General features: G+C 41.4%; 1 protein-coding gene across 11 annotated transcripts in view; it reads left to right on the top strand.

Moving 5' to 3' along the window:
- Positions 1–6,088: 6,088 nt before the first annotated feature.
- Positions 6,089–20,620, top strand: part of mybpc1 (myosin binding protein C1) — a 43,183-nt gene continuing 28,651 nt past the window's right edge. For 3 of the 11 annotated variants that reach the window (XM_008300995.1, XM_008300994.1, XM_008300996.1), the window contains exons 1-7: positions 6,089–6,341; positions 11,528–11,554; positions 12,992–13,063; positions 14,790–14,999; positions 19,192–19,233; positions 19,774–19,815; positions 20,418–20,528. In XM_008300995.1, the coding sequence (XP_008299217.1) occupies positions 6,320–6,341; positions 11,528–11,554; positions 12,992–13,063; positions 14,790–14,999; positions 19,192–19,233; positions 19,774–19,815; positions 20,418–20,528 (526 nt within the window). In that variant the 5' untranslated portion in view covers positions 6,089–6,319. Of the gene's footprint in view, positions 6,342–11,527; positions 11,555–12,991; positions 13,064–14,789; positions 15,000–16,072; positions 16,115–19,191; positions 19,234–19,773; positions 19,816–20,417; positions 20,529–20,620 lie in introns of all 11 variants that reach the window. The other 8 variants (XM_008301001.1, XM_008301000.1, XM_008301003.1 and 5 more) reach the window with 6 other exon arrangements.

Here is a 20,620-nt window from a genome sequence, read left to right as displayed (position 1 = left end):
AACAAGACAATCAACCAAACACCCAGCAACAACAGCGGGGAGTGGTGAGTTCTCCTTTTTTTTTGGTCACTAGATACTGTTATTGCCCCAGTTGTTATTAGCCTGAGGGAAACAATACATAAGAGCAAATAAAGGACCTTCCCTTTACCGTAAAAAACAACGGAGCTGTGCATGGCTTAGCTTAATAGCTGTTTTTACATATCTATCAGATAACCGCAGTGTTTACAGCTGTAGCCTCTCTGCTGAATGGCGTCCATCACTGAAGAGATTTTCTGGGAATCGCTGTAGTTGAGGAAATGATTAACTGTACCCACTACTAACTGTTTTGGCCCATCTGCCATGACTTTCCCTAAACCACCTCTTAAATCGCCTTCCCCAAACATGTCACGTCCTGTTTGTTCGCAGGTAGAAAGGTGCGACTCTTTCACTTCTTGTTTGAGATGCTGGAGGACCCAAACATGGCCCACTGTTTGTCCTGGGTGCCAGCGGCCAGCGGCGTTTTCCGCTTTTCTTCCAGGAATAAGGACCAGGTGGCGGCGCTCTGGGGGCAGAGAAAGGGCAACAAGAGGCCCATGACCTACCAGAAGATGTCCAGGGCGCTCAGGAACTACGCCCGCTCAGGAGAGATCTTCAAGGTGAAGAAGAAGCTCACATATCAGTTCAGCCGGGACACCCTGATATCCCTGCAGTCGCTCAAGTGTCAGCGAGGAGATTCGTAATGCAGATTTTATGTATATGTGCTGTTCCTTTTTTTTTTTTTACTGTTTAATGTCTGAGAGCGTCAAGCTTCAATTACATCTTGTGTAATTTTTAGTGTGACAAAGTGCCTTGTATTTCTGACTTCTTGTGGTGTAAATATGAAAAAAGAAATAAAGAAAAGCATTTTACTGTTTGAGTTTAAACTACTGTCTTTGTACAGTTGGTGACTTTGGTTTGCAGTGTTTATCGTTTAGAGTAATAAATCTTTTGAAATAAATTGTTTTTGTTGGACCTCACATTTAAGCCTCTGAACCCCAAAACCCACCAGCGAGTTTGAAAGATATGTTATCTTTTTTAAATTATTATTATTTTATGAATGAAAATGACACCATTCACCAGAGCAAAAAACTGTAACGAAGGAATCGTTGGATATTTAATTTTCAAATGTTCCTTGAACTAATCGCAAGCGGCGTGAGGTCCCATCTGCAAAAATAACCAAAATCTAAATATTAACTTCTTTCTACCGCTTTCATTTAAAATGCATCAAAAATGGTGTTTGCACTAGATTCTGTAAAAGACTAAAAATTCTGTTCACCTCAGTGTAATCCAGATCCCATAACTGACTCAGCTGCTACCAGCAATGGTCTGAAAAAAAATCAGTGATTTGTCATATGAACTGCAGACTGTAGTTACACACAGCAGAGATCAGAGTGATTGCAAGTGAAATGTAACACACTTGATCAATAAAATGAATGCAGCGTGGCTCCAAACCTGAATACAGGAGTTGTCAGCAAGTTCTTCGAAGATACATTCAGCACGGTGAAACAACTTTCAAGGGCTGATGTGCAGAGTTTGAAACAAGCATAGTTTTCAGAGGCTGTAAAAATGTAAATATCTATAGCATGTAGAGCCACCATATTTTGGTAGTGCTGGCAACACCTTATTGCATTAAAAATAATGTTATGTGCATCATATCTAACTCTGTTATACTGCGCAAAAGACATGTTTGAGATCTCTCTGCTTTTAGCCATGATTATGTTGTTCTCATAGGAAGTACAGGACTTTATACTGCAGTGAAAAATGAAGCCATGATGAGAAAAAAGGTGACAGGAATACAAGAAAGAAGCCCAGAAATTGCTCAGGGTTCAGAGGATTAAACTCCCAAGCTCCTTAGAGGATGAGAAGGGAAAAGATGCAAGAGGGAAATAAAGAAAATTTTGTTGGCTATTGCACAGTTGAGAAGTGACACCAAGGATCAACTTAATTTACTCCTTTACAAACATTAATTTATTAAAGCTTGGGTTTATGGAAGCGACAACAGTGCAGTCAATGAGTATCTGAACTATGACACATTTTACTGAAGGAATGGACAGGCTGGTTTTCATGTGTTAAGTTTTGGGACTTTGTCAGGCTACAGCACTCTACAGCACAGAATATATTTTTCAGCATTTAGTTTCTGTGACACTTGCACTTTTGCTCTGGCTTCACTCCAGCATGTTGCTTTTTTAAGGAAAACATCTAAAAGAGCAGACTTTCAGCTGTGCTCCCTCCAGTTTTTAAATGTTTAGTTGAACAGTCCCTGCACTAATCCTGCAAATGAACACCTGGAGAAAAACTAACTCTATACGCATTAAAAAGGTTGAAAGATTGGAAGCATTCGTTAAACTGTCACAGTAACAACATTCTGCAGCACATAGTAAGTCAACACATACATGCCTCTATAGACTACAGAAAAAGTTAAAAAAATAAAAAAAATAAAGGTGTTGTTTTGTTGTGTGCGCTCGTATTACAAAGTAGGGAACTATTGCTGCAGCTGCTGCTATTATTGCTGTGGGATTGCTTTTATATAATGGTTAACATTGAATTGTCTCTTCACCTTGTCATTGTTTCATTTCTGAACCAGTAAGTGTTCTGTGGCCAGAGCTGATAAAGGTCACATAATTGCAGATTTTGTTGCTGCTTCCAAGAGCTAATATACTCAGTTTTTAAAGGACAGGTTTACATTTCAGATCTTTTAATGTAATACTTACATGCACATTGGCATCTTGAATCAGTTTGTGCTGTTTGTAACTTTTCCTTCTGTCCACAGTGAAGGTCAAGAGTCTTCAGATTTTATCTAATTTGACCATAAGTAAAAGAAAACTTAAAAAAAAATAAAAAATAAAAAGGTATACAAAGGAAAAAGGAATAAATGAGTAACAGCATATACAGCATATTGACATTTCCACTCAACGTACACAACAAAAATGAGCACCCGCCTGCGCAAAATCAGTCCTGTGTTAAATGCACCACATCTTAATATTTGAAGGAGAGTATTTTCTGTTCTAAACAATCAAAAATTATTACAATAAAAAGAATATGTTCAAATTCAGGCTCCAAAGTAAAACAACGTGCAACAATAGAGAATACATGTGTGATCAGTGAAACACAAATAAGCACATCTGTGATTTCCAACTAGCTGCATAGACGTGCTTATAAAGAACCTGCAAACACCACAACTTTCTCACAACAACCTGCAAACACCACAACTTTCTCAGTTTCGGACCTATGATAGGTCCGAAACCTATCATGTGTAAGCTACTGGGTTACTTATTCAGCTTCCTTCTTCATTTGAATGGTTTACTGTTTCCTAAATGTGGTGTAATGTTTATGTAAGTGTATTATTAAAACAAATTCTGACTTCACCTGGGAGTTTCCACTTTGTGTGGCTTTCTTTGATTTACCATGTGAATCGTGATTATCTTCACTGTATGATGACAAAATATATGCATTATTATGTATTAAAGACTGACACACGCTCATACATGTGTTTTGAGTTGAGTCGACCTTCAGTTAAAGATCACAAAACTCTGTGTACTATTGAGAAAACAACAAGTGACAATAAAACTACTTGTAGAAAAACATGAGTCAAACCCAGTTTGTGCTACAAAGTGCTGAAATAATGAAGTGCAGGTGTATGGTCTGTAAACTTACCATCAGTTTGGGTCATATGTAGAATTATTTCAGAATGGATCATCCTTCCTGCATGCTTTCACTTCTGAAATACAATTTACTGAAAGTACTGTTGCACTTTAACATATACACAAATATTAATATAGGATTTTTGATTATGAGTATTTTAGTGTTATACCACTGCTTCCTAAGTTCCCCTTAATTTTGTCAAAAATACTTTCATTATTTCTCAAATAGTACATTGATTTCTGATCCCACTAGAGACAAAAACTTCTTTCCCCTGAAAGAAAATACTCCCACAGCTGCCTGATGTGCCTCTTGACCTGTTGACAAATGTGTTCATCTTCCTGCAGCAGCGTTTGATGGCCGTCACAGACCAGCGGGTGTCAGTGTCGGCCTTCTCAAAGCTTCCTTTAAACCTTGTCTGTGAGCTGTGACCTCATGGCTAAATTGCCTCCGTGATGTGAACTTGCGGTCGTCCCAGGCAAATGGTTTTGCGCTCTTTGTCGAGGACCCACATGATGCTTCCTTAAGCCCAGTATTTACTGCTGGAGCCCGCTGCCGGTTATAAATGGGCTAACTGATCTATGGGTGTCTGTGACCAAGAAAGGCCACAAACTGAACTATGAAAACATTCATTTAAGGCAGGAGCACGCTCTTAATTAAAAGCCTCCCGATCACATGAGGACAATGTGCTTTGATTTTCAGTATGGATCTAACGTGACTCATTTCTGTTTAATCCAACTGTCTAAGCGATGATGATAGATCTCTGACTGAAGCATATAAGCTGCATTCCTGCTCACAGGCCCAAAAATAGAGCCTTGACTGTCCTGTTGGGTCGTCTGGAGAATTAACGGTGCACGTTTTAAGTACACCTCCATTATAAGATCATCAACAAGTAGTTCTGATATTTGTGAGGAGCAGGAGCGTGGCGCTGCACATGTGGAGAAGCTTCAGTGTGTCGGTTAAAAAAGCTCCGGCCTTGTTGTTGCTTGTAAATCCGGCAGCTTTCAGCCTCGTTGTTTAATCTTCACGACCTTACCAAAGACTACACCTGATTTATCACTTGAGTTTGACGTGCTAAAAAGATTAATTAAGACCAAAGCAGCCACTTCAATAACATAATTCACAATGAAACCCTCTTTTCATGTCAGATACACATGTCAAATGTCAAGGTTTATGACGGCTTTCTAAGTATAGGCCGTATAACCACCGCTCGGGCATCTCCCCAGTATTTATTTGCCAGGTCGGAAAGCCTGCTGTTCTTGGACAGCAGTCGGCCCCGGATTAAGTTGATAGCCGGCATCTGGCATCGAGAACCTGCTTGTCATCTCAAACTTTTCTTTTATGATAAATCCACTGATTCTCTGAATATGCTGTATATCATCTGACCGTAACCCAGGATTGTCGGAGAGTATTACATCAGCCTCAGACCTGTGACAGTGACGACGTGTTTTCCTTAAAATACCCCACCCCCTGATTTGCCCTCAGCCTACCGAGGGAGCAATAAGTGACAGTGACAAATCTAATTTCAAAGGCTGCAGTAAAGAATTTCACAAAGAATACCCAGCCATAAAAACACTGACAGTCTGGGAAATTTGTACAAACTGTGAAACTTTCACAGATTGTAAACCTTGTAAATGAAGAAGTATTGGTCTAAATATAGCAGCAATATACAGTATATGTCAATGGATAGCATACCTCTTTGACAACAATGAACGTGGACACTGCAGTTTATTTTGAGTCGATCCCACATACATAATTGTGCAGCTGGTAGCACACAATATCTGTGGCTGGAAATAGTTCACAACAAACACAGTATTTACATTTGCCTGAATGACATTAGCTAAAAAAAGAAAAATTCCAGGACTTAGAAATTTAAAAAAAATGAGAGCTGTGTGTTTGTGATCTAATATTTAAGATTTACATCTTCAGTAGATGCTAATGAGCTGGGTGGGCAAGCAGACTTTTTTTTTTTTTAAGTGTCAGATCTGTGTGTTTAAAGGCCTATCAGACACACACAAAAAAAAATCATTTCTGATTATTGAAGACAGGATTTTCTATTATCACAGCAGCAGCACCTGAGCACTGCCAGATGATGCCATGTTGTAGAAACACTGAGCCAAGTTCAACTTCTCTTCTTCTGCGTTGGTGCCACAATGCGATGGCAGACTTCTGACAAACAATTGGATAAGTTCAAGGGTAAAAACTGTTTTTTTTTTTTCATGGAATTTGTTGGCAATAACAATAAAATTGAGCACTCCTCTAGGTAAAGATGTAAAATCATACACAAAGTCATAAACATAAACTTCCCCTTTCCTTGCTGCTGATGGTGGGTATGATGATGTGACGGTAGGTGTAGGACGGAGCAGCACCCAGAGAGGAGGAGCATGCCACCTCTCTATATAAGGCCTAAAAGCCAGTCCCTCCTGGATCGGTCACTGGTCATCCTCACCTCCCCCACTGAGTCTTCCAAACCGTATCCCTGTGCCCTCCTCATCTCCCATCACTCTGGTGCGAGAGGTTTTTTTGCTACTGTCCTATCATCAACATCACCATCATCTCCTCTTATCTGTCCCTCCTGGACTCAGAGGGCTCCCACTCTGCTCTGAAGGTATCTACCTGCACCTTTTGACTCCTTGACAGTTTTCCTGGGAGGCGTCTCAAGATGCCAGAGCCCACAAAGAAAGGTAGGAGTCTTGATCATGTGCTGCACGTAGCACTAACAAAGAACAATCAAAGCATGTAAGAGACTAAAAAAAAAAAAAAAGATGGAATGTGATCTAAAATACAATAGAGTTTTAGAGTAAAAGAAGTGTAATGTGCTTGTACAGACAGCTTTTTATGCGTTTGCCTGTGATTGTCTATGAAGGGCCAGTTGTTGCTCATTGCAGGGAGCTCCATCACTTTATGACTTCTCTGCCAGCTTGTTCATAGGAATCCTCAAAGTGACTTTGACAGTGGTATTGTATTACTGATGCATGCGTGTTTCTGCCATCCTTGGTGCAAGGGAAGATTTGAGGTTTATGAACGGATAGTATTGTTGCCCTGGGTCAGCATACTGGATTGATCCGACTGGGGAAAGACACGATGATGAGACGCACTGGAGGAATGTTGATGAGTGCCGAGCCGGGCGCAAGCAAAACCCCCCGTGAAGGATGATGCAATTTGGATGAACTGGGCGAGAGAGTGAGGATAAACGGCAGCTTGATTGTAGATGTTTTCCCGATGAGTGATGGGAACCAGGCACAAATAGCCAACCTGAAACCTTCAGATCTGCCCCCACCAACTCATAACTTAGGTCCATATTCAACCACACACCGCATCTGAACCCATCCCCTGCCCCACCCGCATGTTGGATCTTTCTTCCACACCATAACGTCACTCATCTGTACCACCGCGTCCATCAGCATTCCCGGTTAATCTGCTCGCGTCTGTCATTACAATATGGTATTACTCCCACCCCTCTCATTAGCTCGGCTCTTTGGGGGTCTGCTGTGGACCCAGACATGCCCATGTAGAGGAAACAGAACATTTTGTTTAGACTTTGGAAGCCTTCCTGATGAGAGCCGATACAAGTTTTTAATAAACCCATGATCCTGGAGGATAATTGGTCCGTCTGTAGCAGCTCTTGACACATCGGGCATCATTTGCTGATGTGCACATAGATACCAACACATATCTTTGCACCCACAACATCTAAATGCATGAGTCTTGGAAGGGATATTCCTCCTCTTCATGAGGATTTTCACCTCCATTAAGTTCTTTCTGGGTGCTTGTCTTCATCCAAATCAAGAGATACGAAGCAAATTGACGCGAGTAGACTGATGTTTAAAAACTGGGTTAATTGATTCACTTGAAAGCAGGCAGCTCAGAGCTTCAAGACCCAATTCTTTGCAGTACAAATCTTCAGTACGCGCTGAACTGTGTAAGGCACAGGTGCCCTCACAGCGTTCATCCAGTGCCATAAACATCGCTGATCCCCTCAGAGACAAAGCTGTGGCAAAATAGAGGCAACAGATTCCTGTCTGCTACAAACACTACCCATAAATAACTGTGGAGCCCCGAGCAGCAGATAAATAAGGGTGGAAAAGTATTGTTCTTTAAATGAGTCTGAACAGCTGAAGTGGAGGAGGCCAGCGCTGTTGTTTTAGACGCCCCGCCACTCTCAAGCCTTTAAAAGTCCGAACCAGAGATGACGGACTGGCTGAGTCGTCCACGGATCTCCTGGGACCGGGATTCTTGTCCCTGGAATAGTTCAGAATGAGCGCACTTTTAATCCCCATCCCTTGTTCCCTGCCATCTCGCAGCCCCTCCTCCTCATCCTCCTCCTCCTCCTCTTCCTGCCCTGCACCAACACAGACATCTTCCTGCCAATCTCCGTTTAGGACGGACCACTCAGAGGTCAGCCACATCCCTGATAAACCTCTGCCCCTGTGTTTAGAGACCTTCCAGTTCTGATCCCGCTATGACAAAGGTTTGAGTTTCATTGGGAGCGAAGTCCATGTCTTCATCTCACATTTGCTGTCACCAGGGTCCATCACTCTCACTGTGCTCCGTTGCTTTTTGTTACAGGATACCACCCCATAAATCAAACCACACTAAAACACAGGGGAAAGCCTGTCAGCAGCTAATTGCCACTCAAGTACAGCTTTCATCTACTTCCAGACTCTTCCAGCGTCCGTCATCGTGGTTGTTATCAAACCAGGCTAACAAGCAACAAGGAGTCAATGTAAAAAAAATACATAAGGCGAGGGTAAACAGCCTAATTACTGTCAGCTCATCTTTAATAACGTAATAAAGGTCTATATTAGGAAAAATGAAGCTGCCGGCAGAGCCTGTATGAGCTCTTCTGTCTGCACGCCAGCAGGAGCGACAGCTGAAAATACCTGCAGCCCTGTCAGCTGCCCTGGGAGTCCTCAGAGGTAAAACAAAACCTTTCTCCACCCTCATTATCTCTGTGGTGATGAGACAGAGAGCGAGCGAGGCTCATTCTCGGGTACATGATGTGACCCTGCAGGATTGTGGCCCAGTGGCCAGCGACACATTGTTTCGAAGTGAGATGGGAGTGCTGCTAATTTTGACAAGGAATGCTAACAGGGAATCATTACAAATGGAGGGATATCAGAAGCTCTGAAGCAATGGAAGAAATTGTATTATAAAAACGATGCATGCAGAGTGTGCATATGTGGAATTAGAGTTGCATTATTCATAGACTGGCTTTAAAGAGCAGGCAGTGAGAGACTGGGGGACTGTACGATCGGAAGAAAGGTTTCTCTGAAGCTAAAGACGCTAAATGAAGAGTTGATGAAAGCTCAGAGGCTTTGTGATGTAAAAAGATGTCAGGGATATTTTGACAGAAAGGAGGACACTTGTGTCAAGAGCTATGCATCAATATTTTATGGGGCTACAATACAAAAATAATCTGGATCTAAAGAATCTCTCTAGTGTCTCACCTTGTCACTGAGCTTAGGGAGAAAATCAAGCTTCTAAATCCACCTACTGCTCACATCTGTGACTTTATGTTACACACAGTGCTGTGATTGAGCACTTGTTTGATCAATACAAACATCTGTCATTAACATCTGTCTTCCTATTCAATTTCTTCTCACACATGCAGAACCCCAAATGAATGGTTTACTTTTAAGCATCATCACAGGACGGCAGTCGATTATTAAAGTCACTCTTCAGATTGTCCTACATACAGAGAGTTATTAACCAACCTAGTTACTCAAACTGTTGTTTCTGTGGGAAACCTGTAAACTTAATCAATAGGGCTGCACAATTTTTATGGTCAAATAATCTACCAAGTATTAAAATGATGAATCTCACAATTGCTTGCTGTAAGCTTAAAAATTGAACTTGAGGTTGCTTTAGACATGAGCTCATTGATAAATAAAGGGAGTAAATGTGCGTGTTGTGTACTTTTGTAATAATTTTTTTGTGCTTTATGTGAATTGCTGCTAAAATACTGCAATTTCCAATACCCTGCTTGAGTATATTATGAATTAAGTCAGATGTCCTGTGCTGAGATCAGCAGTAAACTTGGTCCACTCACAGCATGTCTCCAGACTATGAGAAGGTCATCCATTGTTTTACATAATCCAGTACAGATGGTGGACCTTACACCAATAAATAAATAGCTTACACTCACCCATGTAGGCAGCAACTGGCATCGTTAGCGTAGCAACCCTAACGCTACTTAATGCGAGCATTAAGAGTCAACATGAAAAACCACATGATGAAGCCAACAGGTAATCAATAATTCAATTTGTTGACAACTAATTGCTCAACATGATAACTCCACAGTGTTGTGTCAGGACTGAGAAATGGTCTGGCTGAACCCTATAATGATTCTGGTATCTGCAAAAATGTGAAATGTGAAGTTTTTTGCTTTCTTTAAGCTGGTCATAGTTGTCTAGGGTGGCACTAAGCCCAGGATACAGAGATGGTGCCCCTGAAAAATAATGACGTTTTGGGGCACATTTGCCTTCACCGAGGCAAACATCAAAATAGATAATTCTCTGACTAAACCAAGCAGGTCTGCCTGACTGCATGATACAAATCCTTGGCAAAACTTCTCAGCATGTAGGTTGCTATTTCAGACGTGTTAAGGTTTAGCAAGGGAGATTCTGATAGTGGAAGGGGAGGAGAAAGCAGCGAGAACTGTGAATGAAATGTTGGACTTATACCCCAAGTTAAGATTTAGTGAGACAGACTACCACGATAAAGACATTTTTCACTCCCACTCCAGCTTTATCTTCCTAAAAATCAATCATGTGCTGATCTCCGTGTAGGTTTTGGTTAATTTAGATTCACAGATAAATACATTCGAAAACAAAACCAAAACACTTCAGTGATGAGGGTTAGCATTCATTATCCATCACAGTCTCATCAGAAAGTTGTTGGGCATCTGCAGACAGGAAACCTCACTTTCCTCAGGCGTTTCCGTTGGTGCCAGATTGAATCAGCTCTGCTGTCTGACCCAGCCTACCCAACCACCAATCACAGCAGAGCATCTCTTCCGCTCGGTCCCTCGGGTTGATGGAGTTGAGCATCAGACATTTGCCTTCAGGGCTGGCTCCTATTACATAAGACTCAGATGATTGCACTTTTATGTATTGTGCATTAGTTATAATCCCCAAAGCAACTGTGTTTGCAGTCTTTTATTGGCTTTGCAGTACACATTACAGAGAAGGACACTGTCAGGCAGTTGCTGAGCTATTATTTTTCATTCACTGCCATAAAGACCAGTGATTGACTAAGCCTTTCTCCAACTTGCCTAATGTGTTTTTTTAAACTCTATTATCAAGACTGGTTTGTGGCATGACCTCTGCATTTTATTTTTCTACATGTAATCCAGTTCACAGTTTTGAGGAAGTTACAAGTGTGGAAGGCCCAAACCTATGTTGACTATAAATTCGCTGCTTCATACGCTGCTGAAAGATTTTCAAGGACAGTCAAAGAACAGGATGCTCCAGATGTTTCATGACTAGACAAGCTCTGACGTCTCTGTGGTCCACTAACCCACTAATAACAGAAGAGTTTAATTTTTAAATCCCGTCAGTGCATGCCAAGGGCAGTATGGATGCTTTGATCTGCTGAGGCTGGAGTCTAGACATGGCAGAGGGCAAACAAATGGTGTGTCATGGAGGCCTCCTTCATAATCACTTAAGTCTACATGGTGTCTAAGCATGAGGAGTCAGGCATCCAACACAAAGATAATAGAGCTTAGTCGTGAATGGATGTCAACATATTCGGCTTTTTTCTGTTTGCATACATTGACATGGGGTCAATGTATGCAAACAGAAAAAAGCTGAATGTGTTGATTGCATTGAAGCCACCGATGGTCATGTTTTCTTTTTTCTTCTTGCAGATGAGACACCAAACGGGCAGCCAGAAGGTGAGTGCACACCTAATCTCCCTGTCACCTCACAGTCTAGCAGATTAGAGTTGCACAAGACATAGAATCATCAAAAATGTGCTCAAAAAGGAGAAGTTGCACAAGTAGAAGAAGGTCAGAGTGAAAGGAAGCCAACTCTCAGAGAATACCTCTGTTGATACATCAACTGTTTGCATTGAGACATGCAGGCAAGCCGAACACGTCTTTACATGTAACATGACAATTGCAACCCTGAACTTGGCGTGAATGCGCAAACACAGTCACAGAGGAGTGTAAATGTGGAGTCAATAGTCGGCAGTATCGATGTGCTGCTGTGCTCCGGAGGGATCTGCAACCAAGCTGTCAGGATCTCTGACATTCCTGTTGCCAGCCAGCTGATCCCTCTCTGTTGATTCAGCTGACGCCCCCCGTCGTCCCATGTGAGCAAGTTGCTGGCATGCAGCTGGCTTTTTGCCGGCGCTGCGGTTTGACCTTGGAGCTCCAGCATCTTGAGGCTCCTGCGCAGTCGTGGGGGATAAAGCTCAGCTTTTTAGGGTCTAACTAAAAATATTTAAGGGAATAAATAATTGCTTGCACTGGATTATGGGTTCTAGTGTCGTAACCAGTGCTGGGCAAGTTTTTAGGAAAACGGAATTGATGATTCATGACATATTACTCCATACTACATATAAAAATCTACCTTTAAACAATACTATATATTCTATAACTCTGTGTAAAAGTTAACCAACAAGCCTTGGTGACAACATGCAACAATATTCAAAGTCCTGCTCTTAGAGTGAAGCGACAGGTTCACAGATCCTCCAACTCCCAAATAATAAATCCTGAATTCCGAGTGTCAGTTTATCAGTAGTTAGTAACAGCAATCTAGCTAAGGCAAAATACTGCAGGTCAATAAAATTTGGACTTATTGAAAGCCTGAACGCACCTAGACCTTTCTCTAAAATGCTGATGAACAGAGCATTACCACTAAATACTGAATGTAAGTACAGAGTCTAAAATTGCAATCACCAGGACAAGCATGCATTATCACAAAATGAGAGGATCTAACAAATTACTGAGGGATGTAATAAATGCACGATACTTCCAGCTAGTGTGTTCATTAATGTGTTGATTAATGTGCAACTATGAAAACCAATGACCTATGCAAAAACCCAAATTTGACACATTAACAGCACATTTTTCACATTTTCAGAAAGCAAATGTAGCCCAAAGATTCCTATGTATCTGTAACTGGGAGAGTGGTCCGGGGAAATATGATTTATTGTGATAAGGTGTGTGTGTGCCTACTTGCAGGCAGGTGGGTCTCGACATGTGTTTCTTTGTCTGTGTGCGTTTGTTTTGGTGAGTGCGAGACTGAGCGAGGCACTGCAGATGCTGAGGCTTTGTGCTTAATAAAAGCAGCTGTTCCATCCACCACTATATTTGTCACATGCTCAGAAAGTGTTGCCCCAGACAGTAACGGTGCCCCAACCCTACCTGAGATTTCCCTGGAGGTTTCTCCACCCCCAGGTGGGTAAACCCTGACGTCCTCTCTTCACTTGCCCCAGAATGTGTCTCTCCTTTGCACATCACACTCACATCACGTGTTCGTTTGGTGTGTGCCATCACTCCTTTTTTTCTTAATTCACTCTGAGAGGCCTGAAACTGCACTTTTCTTGTGGAGGTATGAATGCTCAACACACGCAAAATGTTCATCAGGTTAGATAGAGTTTAAGTGAGCCACCCCACTCACTGTACACACATCCACATGCCTGTACTGCTGTACTTGCCTTGTACTTGCTGGTACTAACTCCTGCTGTGGCTGTTATTTGTGTGACTGTATGACGTATTGAGTCATCACACAGGAGGTCTATAGAGGGATTATGGAAGCTGGGCTTTACTGACTCCATTCAAAAGCCAGCTGTCCAAATTTATTGCCTCAAGCATCATATATCCGAGTTAGTAAATCCCTGCCTCCGTGATCACTCTGCGGTATAGATATGCAATGACCAGACAGATGCTTCACTGGTGTATTTGAGCAAAGCAAAGCAGCTTAAATAAGAGGTGTGCTTTGGACATATTTGATTGATTTTGAATTGGCTCTATGAGTGGCATTAGTCTTTCAGTCAGAGGGCACCAAACTGAAATATTTCAACAACTCATGACATGGATTACCATTTTAAAAAATTCTTAACAGGCCTTAACGGTGCCAGGAGGGTAATTTTTTCTTCCCTTTAGCACCACTATAAGGTTACCACTTGTAGGTCTTTGTTAAATGACTTGAACACTATATGGAAAGGCCGGTAGTATGAAATTACACTCAACAGAAGTATAAATGCAGCATGCAAATGGCTTAGAGAAAAAGGTTAAATTTAGCCAATTGTGCATCAAAAGCTCTTAAGCTATTCAACTGGTGACAAATTCTCACCCACCGAGTTAATCCACACCCCAGTCAGGTGTGGCTTTAAAGGACAATGGTGAGATAGTGTGACTTTATTCAAATGACACGATGCCTCACATGGCAGGAGAAAGATGAGAACAGGCTGTTGGCATGTTGGGTGCTGGTATGTCAGAGCCATAGTCAGGCACTCGAATGTTCACAACTCGACCATTCGTCCTCTGAAAAAAATCGTCTCAGACAGCATGTTGCGACAATCTGGCACATGATGGTGGACATGGAAGTGTCCAGTGAGCTGATCCTATGCCCAGGAGTGTCTGTCAACTTCACCGAGCACTTAAAAAAAAAAAAAGGAACAACACTTGACAAGCAGCATAAGTAACTTATCTTCAAATTTAAATTTCAGATCTATGAGTCCACTCTCAATTTGCCTATTATAATTTCCAATACAGTCAAACTTGATTGTTTCATGATCTTATCTGTAGTAGAGATGCCATGTGCTAGAGCAAGAAATACTTCCTCTTATGTTCAAGAATGGACAGAATCCAGTAAAACATCACATGCTGCATTTACTTTTTGTTGTGCATATGTACAAACATTTACGTTATCCTCCTTTGGTGATCCCTGCTGCCATCGAATCCTGTTGTTTATGACCAAATACCATTAAAATACACCTCTACTATCAAGTCAGTTCAGTTGACTTTACCTTCCTGACTCAAATATCACCAGCTAGAAGTGTCTACTTCTTGTCATCCACCGTCTATACCCTCCTCGTTTGGCCGAGCATTGTCCTGTAAGGCTGCCAGTGTTTGTGCTCGATGCTTGCTGCTCCAGCCTGGCGCTTTGTCTGCTGTACAGAGCCGGTAGCAGAGGGGAAAGAGCCCGTAGAGACTGATGGGAAGAATCCAGAGCCCACAGAGCCTGAGCCATTGCAGGCTGTGGTGGCTCAGGAGCCGAGTCCTGCTGAGAACGGCTCAAACCAGCCACAGCCTGGTGGGGTGAAAGAGCAAGCAGAGTCCGCTGACTCCGCTGTAAAGGAAGAGGGCCCTTGCTCTCCCCCACCACCCGGTAAGTATGCTGTTAAATATGAATCAGTCCCATGTCTCTCTCTTAGTGAAAGTGCATGTTTTACCCCTCGAGCTCCTCGAATCAAATGCTACTGAAGCAAGCCCCGAAAGTAAGCACACTGCAATCGCTCAGCGGCATGGCAAAAACTGCCGTTTCTTTTCTTACATGATCTAAAAACTGAAATGTACTCTCCGTAGAGTAGATTCCTTCTACCTCTCTGATAAGAATGCTATGGACTTCAGTCACTCTGACTGACTGGAGCCATGCATGGATTTATCAATTGCTTTTTAAACAGCGCTGAGTCCAAACCTAGCTTTAATTGCATGCCATCTTCAAAAAAACCTGAAAAAATACATTTGCACCTGAAGACTTCATGGTGCAATGATGTCTAAAGAAATGATTAAAATACTGATTAGGTCCAAAGATGGCAATCTGAAGGTGATGCAATTTGTGTACAAGGTGAGTCCACACCCTTAATCCTTTATTCTACATTAAAAAAAACAAAAAAAAAAACAAAGCAGTACAAACAAGCAAATACAGGTACACTAAGTATAGTGCTGATAAACCAGTTTGTGTCCTTGAGATTTGTTTGTATTTTTGTAGCGAATGATTTGATCTTAACCACCAAAAAGCAAAATGAAACTGCAGCTCGGGTGAAACAACTGCCATTTTCGAAGCTACAGAGTTTCCCTGGCTTGGTCATGAGCATTTTTTGCCAATATGTGCTGCTTTAAGGCTGAATTTTATTTACTACACTTGTGTGTAGTGCACGGTGGTGCTTGTGCTTTTGTTCTGAGAACCTTGTAGCAATGAGCGCAAAGCTTTGATTGTCCATGCAGCCATGATCGCACACTCAGACAAACAGCAGTTAGTGTTTTATAAGTCAAATCAGTCAGTATTTAGCCTTTTTTTTCTACCTAAGAACTGCATGCTACAACCGAAGTAAAGTCTTGTCTCGCATGCGTTCGATGGCCGTGACGGCCTGCCAGGTTTGTGTCTTGTTGGCCTGCCAGTGATGGACTTGGAACTTTTTTGATAAGTGGGTCTATTTGTCAATGACACCTTTATTGCAGATGATGATAATGCTGCAGCCACTTCCCCAACACCCAAAGAAGGTTGGTACCCACAACAACCCTTACAGCTTCCTCTTTGCTTCTTTTCCTGCTCCCCTTTGAGGATGGTGAAGCACTCAGCTCAAATCAGGCTCAAAACAACTCTCAGGGCCCCCGAAGTGCTTCCAGAATTTAACAGTAGTTCTGCCACTCTAGCTACATGCCTGTGGGAATGGCCATGCTAAGGATCTCAGAACAACTAAATAAAACCTATAATTCATCCTATTACGGTACACATTTATGGTGAGGTGTGTCAAGTCTGTAAATTTTCAGATCTGTGCCCTGACATACATGTTCAAAATGTGTGATTGCGACATGCAAAATGCCACTGCATAATGCACATCAACCTTTATTTACTTATCACAAATAAAGATGGATGTGATGATATTTCACATGTAGAAACACATGTATGCTTATTGTGTATATGCATATTTATATCAACGCACTGTTGAATTGTAGCTTTTTCGGTTTGTCTCTGTGCCCAGGTTTGACATTAGTGTCCTCAAGTATGAAAAGTCAGCAAACTCCAATTTTCAAACTTATATTACAGACTTCATATAGGCCACATTTGTTTTGATCTATTGTGTGAAAGAACGGATCCTGGTAACGAATCGCTGATGGAGCATCTTAAATTTTCCTGGGCTATGACAGGAGCATAGCATTGAGGGTATTCCTTTTATACGTTTATACGCTTGTTACTTTATGTTGCTTACGTTCGGAAAATTCACTTATTTGCCATCTTAAAATGAATGTTACCTCTGTACACAGAAATCAAATGGAATGATGGTAAAGAAGTGAATTTACCAAGATACCTGACTCATCCTCCACGTATTTTCATCTCATCTAATCAATCATATGACACCATCTAGGCTCTGTCTCTTTAACAGTGTGGGAGAACGTTGCAGATGCTTGTCATTACAAAACTTCCCCTCCAAAAAATAAAAATAAAAAATCAATATATAAATACCATTAGAGCAAAACAGAAATGTTCATTTTTTAAAGAACAAAACAGTTAAAGATAACAAAAACACATTCAATAGCTCTGGCTGATGTTATATGCACCTTTGCTCGTCTTTTTCAGAGAAGCTGGACATATTGGAGCTTTACAAACATTCACTGTCCCAGTCAAAACTGCAACACAATAAATAGAATTTATGAAAATGCAAAAGATTTCTTCCAATTTAATTCTATTTAACAATGCAACTATTTCAAAACCAGACACTTCCAGCACAACAATATTATCAGAGGACGGGGGAAATGGACAGAAGCCAGCATTGGGGAGGTAACTAATTACTTAACAGTGTTCCAGGAGTTCCACAAATTAACACTCATGAGCTCACAGCAATTCGCGACCGCTACAAAGAGGTGTAAGATATTGAGACCCAGTTCTCTGTATAGGAAACCTACTTTAGAGTGCCTATCATCCAGCACCAGCTGGCAACCAGTTCCACTAAAGGGAGATAATAACATCCAACATTTAAGTCAAACTAATCACCAAGAGACCGATTGGCTGAATCTGATATACAGAACAAAGGATGACAACAAAAAGAGCTAAAGGGTAACGCTAAAAGGCAAACTAGCCAATAAACCTACAATACAAAAAAACACATTCCATATGTAACAGTTTACCTCAACTATCACACCCTTCTTCCTGCTGCTTAAAATAATCCATACTTTGGCATTATGGTGTATTTCCTAGGAAGACTTGAGGGGATCAGTTGTGTCAACATCACACAAATGCAGTCAAACTTTTGGCATCACTATGTGCACATGAATGAACAAAATCTTTACAACAGCCAACAGTCTTTAAACAATCCTGACTGCATCACCTACCTCAGAAACACAGAGGAATCCACGTGGCAACCGCCAAGCAGAGAGAAAAGGCAGCCATGATGCCACAGGTGCTTTAAACACCTTCAGTCAGGGGCGGAGCCATGGGAGGAGTCAACCTGATCCTATGGTGGTGTGTTCAACAGCTATCGGGAAATTCTAGATGAGCACAAATGTTCCCAATACATAACGATGACTTCTCCAGTACGATGTCTAGTGTTGGCAAGTTCGTCATCAACTTTAGCTGCGTTAGAACTTCTGTACCTGATTGGCTGGTGAAATAAGCATCAGAAAGCAGCTGTGTAATGAGGAATTTTAAAATGACATGCATTTGTCAAAACAATCAGTTTGTTCTCATTTAAGCCCCCAGAGCAGCTCTCTGCCAAACTGAGTTATAATTTCTGTGTAGAATAAACATAAATTAGATCAATGAAATCAAAGCAAAGCTCCTAACTTTACAAAAAAGTCTTTGGAAAAGGAATAACCACACAACGGTGAGCATCACAAACCCAGCAAACAGATAATATTCATAATGTGATCCAATCCAATAACATCCATCCATCCATTGTCTATACACATCTTAATCCTCATTAGGGTAGTGGGGGGGCTGGAGTCTATCCCAGCCGACTTAGGGTGAAGGCAGGGGACATCCTGGACAGGTCACCAGTCTATCACAGGGCTACACTTAGAGACAGACAACCAAGCACACTCACATTCACACATACGGACAATTTAGAATCACCAATTCAATCAAATAACATTTAGACAGTAATTTGCTCCATGGTCTCACATAGCAGCTGTCATCTGATTGAGGCACCATCTTGTAATCCTGATTCCAGCTGTGCTTCATATATCCATGTTCTCATTCTTGAAACCTTTGTTTTGGAACTTCTTACTACTTATACCTTTTGTGTGGTTTGTGTGCAGCTTTTTCACTTTGTCCTTCAGTTGCTTTACAGCCCCTGAAGTTGCAAACTTGCAGTTGTACAAACCACACTAAGGTAAACTTTTTCTGTAATTATAAGTGGGATCAAAATGCATATTTAAGTTTTACAAGACAAAATCTTCAAGGATGAAGAATGTGGTTGGTCTGGTAGATATACAGCCGAGCCGCCTCCCTAAGTTTTTAATGAAAAGCATCCAGCGACTAGTCAGACCCACAATGTTGCAGACACACGATTCATCAAACCATCTAAACTAGTTGAGTTTATCCTGATTAATTTCAACTATAACTGTGCTTTTTTCCACAGAGGACGCCAATTCAATCAAGAAACTCTCAATTGAGCTGCCTAGTAAGATCCCTCTGTTAATATAGCACCATTCTAGTTCCTCTGACCAAACTAGCGTAAATCAGAGTGACCCACTGTTTGGATGTAGGAAACATGTTGGAGACATGTTTATTTCTTAATATTTTGTGTGTTTGGAAGTTAGTTTTTCAACAGACAAAAGTCAAGATATTCAATATTTTCTTGCTAACACATTAATATACACCATATCACTGCACTGAGGTTGTTTTTCCCTCTTAATTTTAATTTCAGAGTCTTCTTTTTCTTTTACACATAAATGTCCATTTATGTGAATACATTTGAAATTCAGATCATAACAGTCTGGTTAACAATTTCAAGCAGCAACTCAGTATGCAAAATACAGTTTGAAAGTGAAAAAAGGAGCAATGCATAAATTTTTTTAATCAGACTTTTGATTCTGAATTCCTCACGTCACCGCTTGCAAGTCTGTAACTGCTTGTCTGTTTAATGTGTGTGCTTGCTTCAGTGGACTTTACAGTACTATTTACCACAATATGCTGTAAATCTCTCTCTGTCTTTGTTTAGATGATAGCGTCCCTGTGCCAGCCATGGGGAGAAAAGACTCAGGTAATAAAGTGATAGTCCGGAAATTAAAAATTAATTTATTTTCCAATCCGCTATTTAGATCGGTATTATTTGTCACACGACTATGTTGGGCAACATGAAAAAGATAATGAGGCCGTAAGAAATCTTTTTCATTTGCATCAACATGAAGAATTAAAAATAGCAGAGACCAGTTCAAGGACAAAACTTTGGTGACAGTCAACATGGTGAAATATTAAGACGTAGCAGCTATGTGGACACGGTGTGATTCAACAACATTCAGACCTCCAGGAACTCAAAGAAGACTGCAGCATCCAGAAGAATTCCAAAACCCAAATATTTTACATAATTTCCTCACATGTGGGTATAATTCAGCGCTGCTTGTTCTACATCGTCTGTTTCATGCTTTCCATGTTGCAAAGAGCTGCTGCTGTATGAGGTGTGACTGTTCAAAGTGAGCAAATGTGTCTTTTAGTCCTTCTGTCCGTCTTTGTATCTCTATTCTGGTAAGACTAAAAGTTTCAGATGCAAAGTGAAAGGTGGGTGTCAGAGCTCCTCACGGTATTGTGAGTACACAATACACGGTAGAGCTCTGTGTCATGTTTGTGTTTGTCGTCACTGAGCAGTGTGGTCTCTGGGCGAGGGTCAAGCCCCAGAGGATCTGGACAAGCCCATCGACAACCCGCCGCTGTCCACCCTGCTGATCGAGAGCCCCCAGAGTGCCACCGTCCCTGTGGGTGAGTGACAGAACAAGAAGGAAAAATCCAAAAGAAAAGTCAACAGAGAGGGCAGTTTACACCTTGTTGAGACCAAATATCTGCAAATTCAC

Source organism: Stegastes partitus, unplaced genomic scaffold, assembly GCF_000690725.1.
Source record: "Stegastes partitus isolate 25-593 unplaced genomic scaffold, Stegastes_partitus-1.0.2 Scaffold1620, whole genome shotgun sequence".
Lineage (NCBI taxonomy): Eukaryota > Metazoa > Chordata > Actinopteri > Pomacentridae > Stegastes > Stegastes partitus.
This window is presented reverse-complemented; position numbering and strand designations above follow the sequence as displayed.